General features: G+C 54.7%; 3 protein-coding genes across 3 annotated transcripts; 1 reads left to right on the forward strand and 2 right to left on the reverse strand.

Moving 5' to 3' along the window:
* The first annotated feature begins 281 nt into the window (after positions 1-281).
* Positions 282-665, forward strand: CDEST_07929 (uncharacterized protein). Its single transcript, XM_062924088.1, has one exon. It carries the CDS (start codon positions 325-327, stop codon positions 565-567), a length of 243 nt encoding a protein of 80 aa, XP_062780139.1. The 5' UTR covers positions 282-324; the 3' UTR covers positions 568-665.
* An 835-nt stretch (positions 666-1,500) lies between these two features.
* CDEST_07930 (uncharacterized protein) lies at positions 1,501-1,845 on the reverse strand (the record flags this gene model as incomplete). The annotated part of the gene is made up of 1 exon (XM_062924089.1): positions 1,501-1,845. One exon carries the CDS (start codon positions 1,843-1,845, stop codon positions 1,501-1,503), a length of 345 nt encoding a protein of 114 aa, XP_062780140.1.
* Positions 1,846-3,329: 1,484 nt separating this feature from the next.
* CDEST_07931 (Putative ferric reductase, NAD binding domain, ferric reductase transmembrane component-like protein) lies at positions 3,330-7,341 on the reverse strand. The gene has a single exon (XM_062924090.1). The coding sequence runs from the start codon at positions 5,770-5,772 to the stop codon at positions 3,886-3,888; it is 1,887 nt and encodes a 628-aa protein (XP_062780141.1). The 5' UTR covers positions 5,773-7,341; the 3' UTR covers positions 3,330-3,885.
* Between the last annotated feature and the right edge of the window lie 1,060 nt (positions 7,342-8,401).

Here is an 8,401-nt window from a genome sequence, read left to right on the forward strand (position 1 = left end):
TCGATTCTTGAGACGACAGCTTGGGTTTTCTTACCGAACCCAAAAGTTCACGAGTGCGTAAGGCTGCCTTACTTCGGTCTTTTATGATGAGGGGCTTGCGCAAGTGGGTGGCAGCACCCGAGCCCCCTCCCCGCCCGAGTCAGTAGTCAAGGCTCAGACGTCATTTTCCCCAGGCACTGGCCATCCGAGCGCTCGCCTGCTTACACTTGTTGACATTTGGGAACACAAAACTGGATACTGGTGCATTTGCGCACACAAATAGTGGGCGGACATGTGAGGAGGTAAGGGCCAAGACGAGAGACTCTTGCAACCCGACGGGCGCTGATGTCTGGCTCCTTGTGGTGCTTTCTACTTCATCAAGATGCGATGCCTGTTCCATCCCCCACGGCTGGAACAAAACATGTGAAGTTGCGCGATCTGGATGTAACCATACACAGCGCAACCCTGAAGACCAAGACCTTGACGACAAGCGAGAAGGCGCATGACTTGGAACATGGTGGTCTGTTTGGCTACTTGCCCAGGTACTATTCGGTCCAAGCAGGGGAAACCGACGATATAGAAACTTGAAGTTGGGCGAGACTGAGGCCACCCTGTCTGCGACTTTCGGGCCGTGTGCTTCTTTTCCCTTCTTCTTTTTGGCCCCTAATGTACCACAAGAATCCGATCACCTCGGGCCGTCCCGCAGTCCAACAACTTCCTCGCTCTCGAGGAGTGGCGTTATTTAAAGACTGCCAGTCGGCCTTGGTTCCCGGACTTTGAATCAGCGGAGGGGTGACAATCTAGAGGCGCTGCTTGCTCTTACATCTTTCAACATCCCACCAAGGAATGACACAGTAATGTATACTTGCAGGACATACTGAGCCTGTTTTCGTACCCAAACGTCCGTCTGTCTGTCTTCTTGCGCTCTGTTGTATTCCTGACCTGCTCGTCTCTTTGATACCAAGGCCTCGTCAAGTGTATAAGGCATGTCTTCTACAACATTCAGAAGCACATCTGCCATGTTCATCCAGGTCCATCCCCATCCCATGGACGAGTCGCGGTCCTGCAAGCCTCAATCCATCAGCTTAGGTGTCTTCCACCATACCTTTCCAAGCCCTATCCTCCTCTTTAGGCTGGACGTGAAAAGGCGCAACGCGACTGCGCGCGCACTCGCTACCAGCCTCTTCTCTCTCTGCTCGACTTCACAAATCACAATATAGAGCAGCAGGAAAGACGGGTCAGTGAAAGTAAAGATCACAGTACGTTGACTACATCACGGTAAAGATCCCAGTCCAACAGGTTTCTTAACAGCTACTACACACGAGCATGGACCGCATATGGTATATCCCCTGAGCCTGTAGTCTACTGCTGATCGTCTTGCAAAACGAGTGTCGTGCATCAAAATATAGTTCCTAGGCCAACGACCCCAAAAGATTCCTCTGGTCTCGGTCACGTCAGTATGCACAACATGGACTCCGGCGCCTAGGGTGCTCACATGGGAACTCTTTCCTCGCCATCCCCTCAACCGATGCGGGACCCGAAGGACTTGATGCTCCAGCCCTTCATGTCGAGGCAGGCGCCGATCTTCCACGAGTAGTTCTCGTGGTCAGCGCGCCAGGGCCCCTGCAGCACCGTGCCGGCGAGGCAGTTGGCCTCGGAGTAGAACCGCGCGTTCTGCGGCGCACTTCCAAAGACCTCGACCCGGACGGACTTTGGGTCGAACCCCGGGTTGGAGCACGTGTTGTCCCAAACGTTGAGCCGTCTGGATGCGCCGCGGCAGCTGGGGTCCTTGTACATCGTGACGACGTAGCCCGAGGCGGATGAGGCGAGGCCGAGGCCGAGGACGAGGACGTAGGAGAGCTGCATCTTTTCTATATCGAGTTTGGCGGTTGCTGGAACAGCCGGTGAATTGTAGGAGTAGCTTTGCGTGAGCCTGAGAACGATGTGTAAAGTGTGATGTCGATGAACCAGAAGATGGATAGGAAGGCCGAGAAACAGCAACCTTCTTATACCCAGATCCCTTGAGCTGCTGCGTATCTGAACTTCGTTGCGAAAGGGGTTTGAGCCGAGTCGATGGATGCCCATGTTGCTTCAAGACATTCAGTGGTGTCGTCCGCGTCGCCTTGTCGCCTGTCAGCATCGTCAACCTCGGGCGATATTGTCTCTCTCGCTCCGCCTCGAGCGGACAAGCCACTCAGCATGTCAATGTTCCGCGAGTTCCCATCAGCCAACGCAGACTGCCCGATCCCGCTCACTGCCAAGGCCTAGGGGCACCACGTCTCTAGGAAACCGTAAGCAAAAGCAGATCGTTCGGGTGTTCGGCTCTGCCGGGTCTCGCCACAGACATATGCTTTGGACACGACGGGGGGGCTCTCTTTCTCGACATCGGACAGTGAAGCTCGGCGGTGCCCGCGAGAGACGGCGTCATTACCCAACCAGCAGGTGGTACACTGTACTCGCAGGGCTTCCACGCCAATTGGAGGCCTTGGACGGCGAAAACCCACGGAGGTTTCTGGCACATCAGTCGTTAGGAACCCTCGGATTGAGACGAGAGGATAAGAGGTATCGGGTTTGCATCCAGAGCCGTAGTTCGTAGCTTCCGACGGACAGGCGGAAAGACAAACGATGACGACAAGCCCCAACCAGGACGTTGTAATCTCTCATGAGCTCGCCTCCAGATAATCGCAAACGAGCGTCCATCGCCTGCCTGACTGTGGGTTCGGTTTAAGCTCTCTAGGCCAACGAGCTCTTGCAAGATGCCCAGTCGCGTATCTGTATGCCACAGCCCGACGTTCACTTCCCTATCTGGGCATGTCGGGGTCACCTCTGGTTTGACTCCAGGCAAATTTCGGCCCAAGCATTCTTCGCTCGTGCAGCCGACCAGGTTGGCCCCGCCCCGGCCGATACGGATTCGTCGATCGTTGTCTCAAAAGATAGGCAGTAGGACAAGAGAAACAGGCTGGCAGCTGGAAAGGAGATGCTACCTCCATTCCCAGTCTTACCTGTGGGCGTTGCACGTAAGCTTAGCCGCTGATCATGTCTTGTGCCACTGCGAGGCTGCGAAAATGACGACGACTACACGCTCAAGACTGCCAAACAACATAGCCGTGACAAGATGTGCAACTTCGCGTAGCTGCACCAGTCGAAGCGACTGTGAAAATAGAGTCGACTTTGTGCTGGTCAATAGGAGGGGCCAGGGACTGAAAGCCGCTGTTGCACTCTGACGGCATGGACCCGAACACCGAGAGTTGGTTGCAGACTATCCTGCTACGACGGTGAACACTGAGATATACACAACCATACCCATACAACCATACCATATTCACTTTTGGCGAGTGGGACGTTTGTTTTCTGAAATTTGATTAGACATCTCCGTCTATGTCCCTCTATCTTTGAAGATAGGTGGGTGCTATGTACAACAACAGGGTACATCAACCCTCTGCCTTGTCTCGCAGTGGGAGGTGTAGTGTGGATGGGGGATATATAAACGTCCAACAATTAGACAAAACATTTCTCTTGGAAAACCACCAAAAGAGAAAAGAGAGGAAGAAAAGGTGCCTGGAGAGAGAGACCGAGAGAACGGGTGACTGTGAAAGATCCACCATTGCCATCCGTCCATCTTGTCCACCCCATTGCGTTGGTGTGAGAAATATGTACACATGAGAAGAAAGCGAGCCATTAGAGAACTAGGCATCGGCCGTGAGAAGCATGACCCATGTCATTACAGTCTGACCTGACCACAGATGGCCTTGGTCTGATCCAGATGATCCGCAAAAAAAAAGAGATGAGATAAATAAACACCGCGCTTTTCCCCGCTTGATACCCTGACGCCCAAAGATTGAATCGTTTCCTGCTTCGGTTCATTTGCGAAAGGTTTGTTGTGGTTGGTCTTTCATCTCCTCTCCTTTACCACGTGAAACTCTCCTCAACAAAGTCGACCACTGTGCCTTCGTCCTGAACCTCTCGTACAGCCGATCTCACATCATCAGCCAAGGCACCAGGTCCACAAATGTGTACACACATGGCACCCTGCTGCTCTGCGACCTCACGCTTCATCAGCAGAGGGATGTTGGGGCGACCCGGGAACATCTGGACTGTATTGGAAGCCGAGACGATCTGCTGCGAGTTCTGGGGACGCGTGATGTAGAGTTGAATGCGGAGAATGTCCTTGCGGTTGGGCAGGCGGAGGATAGTATCCATCCACGGGCGAACCCACTCGAGGGCCTCGTAGTCGCGGACGATCCAGACGAGGGTGATGCGTCTCGTGGCCACGCTACCGTTGTTGTAGCCGTCAATGAGAGGCTTCAGGTAGGAAATGGCGTGGGTGATGCCAGTGGCACCGGCGAAGAGAACGGCGTGACCGTATGAGTCGAGAGAGTGGTGCCCTGAGTAGGGTCCTTCAACAACAGCCTTCATGCGAATAGCACGGTCCCCGCTCTGACGGGCGACGTTATAGAGATCGCGAGTGAAGCCAGTGTGGGCGCCGATGATGAAGGAGACCGAAGTTGTCGTGTTCTTCTTGTCGATGGAGGTGAGTTGAGCCTTCTCCTCGTCTAGGGGTAGCGCGCGGTGGTCAGGAATGTGCTCAACCCAGCCGATTGAAAAGGGGTGGCAGTCCCAGGGGCGGATGTCCTTGAAGCGCAGGTAAGCGTGGGTGCCTGGCTTGACGTCGACGTAGCGCGGCAGGTTCATGGTGACGCGAGTGCATTCGCCGGGAACGGCCTCAACGATGGCGTCAGTGACGCCACGGTCGGACCAGTTCATGTAGGCGACGCGAACGATGCGTGCCATGCGCTCGAGGAACCACAGGGTAAAAATGGCTATCATCCATGGAAGCTGGGGAAGGCCACCCGGCAGACCGGCCACGGCGCAGTGAATGTACGTCATCAGGAAGATGAAGAAAGCCAAGATGATGTGGACGTTGAGGAAAGTCTCGTAGAAGGCGTGGCGGACCGGCGAGAAGGAGAGGATCAAGATGACGACAAGGGAGATAGTGCCAGCCACGCCGGAGCCGATGAAGAGCTCGTTGGACATTCTATGCCAGACTCCTTCCCATCCACTGTCGGCAATCTGCACAATCAACCAGGCGATGGTGTGGATGACAGCCTCAATAACGGACATGCGGCCGATCCATCGGTGAAGGAGGTTGTAGGTGTCGAAGCTCACGTGAAGCATGCCGATGAGCGGGTTGTTGCGGCCAGCGAGGATGATGAGCGGCACCATGTTCACGACAGAGAGAGTACCAGATCGGCCACGGAGCTCGGCGCAGAACGAGTAGATGTTAGCGTTTTCCCAGTTCAGGAAGAACATGTAGACCAGGTTGCTGGCGAGGTAGAAACCAAGGATGACGGTGTGCATGCGGGAGGGCAACGTGCCGATGCCAATAGCGTTGGAAAGCTTGATCTCCTTGTTGTGACGCTTCTTCCAAAGGGGGGCGTACATGAGATGCTTCTTCAAACTGGGCATCCAATTCCACTGAGCCGTCTTCCAGTAGTTTTGTCTCTCGCCCTCAACAGACATGGCCGAGACGTGGCGGAGCTGAGCCCAGAGAATACGGCTAACGGTGATGACGAGGACGAGGACAGCCATGCCACCGAAGCTGGCCCAGAGCATGTCCTTGAACAGCATGTTGACAGGCTGGTTGACACCGTCGAGGTTGGAGTGGTAGGGAGAAATGGTTGAGGTGGCTGTGGCCGCCCCTTTGCTATCGGCGGCATGAGCACGCTGTTGAAGCACTTTGGTGGGGATGAGATCCACCACCAGGTCGGCGAGCCTGCGCCGGTGAGAGTCCATTTTGGTCGGTCTGATGTGGTTTTGATGCGGTTGCTGTGAATGTCAAAAGACGAACTTGAAAGGTGAATGAAAGCGCGTTCGCTTGTTTCCCGAGGGAGTGAACCAGATTGCGATCGGCGAGGGGTGAACGGTCTAGGTTGCTGAGGTCGTATTCCAGGCTGATGGTTTGCAAGGATGTCGAGTCGTTCAAAAGTCAGGCTCTGCGGGAGATTGCTGTGATGCTGGAATCGTCGGGCAGAATCGAGAATGAGAAGAAGACGCGTACTGATATTGTGAGGGACGGGTCGAGTTACAATGTCATTGTCTGTTGGGCAAAGAACAAGTGACAAAGAAGGACCGACAAACAGAAAGCAAGCCTGTTCGAGAGCAAAGAAGCGTTGGTAAGTACCGGCACAGTGTCCAAAATGACGTTGGCTGAGTCGGCACCAAAGTAGCTGGACCAAGTCACCAAGGGACGAGTGGTCGCGGTAGTAGAGCGATGGACGGCTAGTCTGCAAAAAGCCGGAACGACGTCGTCGAGATGCAGGCGGTCGGTATCCTCGTGCTGATCTTCCCCCCCACAAGTTGTGTGGAAGCGAGGGCGGTTGGTGTGTTGTCGATCCCAAGGTGGCTAGGTCGATCTGAATCTGGCCGAACAGGAGCCGGCTCGACGGGAGGGAAATAAGTGAGGCCTGAGCAGATGGTGTGATGTGCTCGGGGAGGGCTGTGAGATGGACGGATTGGGAGACGGGGGACGAAGCAACGTCAATATATTGTGCGTCTCTTTGTTGGCCCTTCGCAAGGTCTCGTGCCGCGTCCTTTTCGGAAACGAGGAGCCGGAATTCCTTCGGTTGATACTGTGGGGAAGGAGCAGGCGGCCGTCGAATGAGTGAGATGAGAGGGAAAATGATATAAAAAACGAAGCTAAGGTCGATTCGCTGGATGACGAAGAAGTGGAACAAGACAACAGAGACGTTGAATTTGTCTTGGATGTGTTGCGGTAGTGGGCCCTTTTGAGGGGTGGTGGTGATGAGAATCAAACGAAGGTACACCGCCGCTGACGGAGTTGGGAAGGAAGGAACGAGCGTGGATTGTTCTCTTGATGGAAGTGCCGAGAGCCGATGTGCCGCAAAAAAAAAGGGGAGATGTATACGGATGATTCAGCTAGCGAATCTCACGTGGTTTGGAGAGAATGTGAAGTTTTGGAAGGAGGGTTCAAAAGAAGCAAAAAATAGAGTGTGGTGTTGACGGAAAGAGCGACCGTGGTTGAGGAGTGCAAGTTCCTGAGTGAGGTTGGGAAGGTCGGTCGTTGTTTCCGTTTTTTGAGGGGTCCAATGTTTGGTTCCGGTGCCTCAGCAAATGGTGTCCCCTGTTTGTTTCTCTTTTCTTCGTTCCTTTGTTCCTTGAGTGAAAAAAAAAAACAGCCCTGAGAGAAGAAGAATACGTCGTCGTCGTCGTCGTTGTCGTCGAAGTTTTCCAGCCTCTTTCTCAAAGAAGAAAAATATTTGAATTCCAGAATTCCAGCAAAGGCGAACCGTCTTACCGAATGAAGAGCAAGGAGAGTCGGCGTGACAACAGCAATAGGCAAGGAGAAACAGAGAGAGGTTGGGATCACGGGGCGCGGGTGGGGGCGACTAAGGTACTTTTAAGAGACTGGCTAGGACGGGCCATGAACGACCTCCTGCGAGCCAAGAGAAGGCCGGGAGACCCACGGTGCCGCCGCCGAGAGGCTCCTCTGGCTCCTCTGGCTCCTTGGGGGCGCGGCTTTGGGGGGCGGCTTGGGTTGGATCATGGATATGGATGGGATGCTAGCTAGGAAGGGCAACGGGTGCGTTCCCCCTGATCGTGGTGGCGTGCAAGGGCAAACGGGAATGACTGGGTCGACTGGACCACACACGCTTGACTGTATTCAAGCCTATCCCACTTTGGACTCATCTATTCGCAGGTACGCGGCGCTCCAGCACATCCTGCTGGCCTCGGCATGTATCCGTGTTACTATGCACCCGCGCCGAGACCTGCCTGCCCAAGCATGCTTGCCCACCAGGATACAGATACGGGCCTGTCGTTGCCAATGAGCTGGGCGAGCATCCGGACGAACGATTGGACGAAACAAGGCAAGGCGTGGCTTGGTACCTGCGTTGCCCGCACCTTCGCAGTGCACTAGCCGTGTACCCCTTTTTCACGCGCCTACAGGTAGGTACGTTGCTGCGTACGATGCTTCTTGAGCTGATTCCTCTCACCTGGACCGTACAGGTACACTCCTCCCGTACAGACGCGCGATACTCGATTGAAAGGGCGAAAAGAGGAGCACTCTCTGGGGTGTCATGGCCAAATCTGCCCATCCACCTGTCAGTCTAATCCTATTTCGATGCTCTGGGTGCTGAAATGGAATCACTGCGCCTTGCTCGTCGGCCCACGCACCGGCGATGCTCGTGCCAGAGCCAGCTGATGACCCAGGCGGAGATGGTAAATGGAGCACGGCAAGCAAGTCAGCGACGCAGAAACAGGAACCCCCCAACAGCGAACAGGCCAACATGGGCGTCAAAGGGACTTAGCACTTTGCACAACACACGTTTATTAATACGCGAAGGGAGGGAGCAATGGGAAAAGAGTAGGGGGGGGGGGCGTTCACGGCCCATCTGTCAAGAGC

The sequence above is a fragment of the Colletotrichum destructivum genome, chromosome 5 (assembly GCF_034447905.1).
Source record: "Colletotrichum destructivum chromosome 5, complete sequence".
Lineage (NCBI taxonomy): Eukaryota > Fungi > Ascomycota > Sordariomycetes > Glomerellales > Glomerellaceae > Colletotrichum > Colletotrichum destructivum.

Coding starts and splice junctions, on each gene's coding strand:
- CDEST_07931 (XM_062924090.1), bottom strand. CDS start 5,772: ATGGACTCTCACCGGCGCAGGCTCGCCGACCTGGTGGTGGATCTCATC.
- CDEST_07929 (XM_062924088.1), top strand. CDS start 325: ATGTCTGGCTCCTTGTGGTGCTTTCTACTTCATCAAGATGCGATGCCT.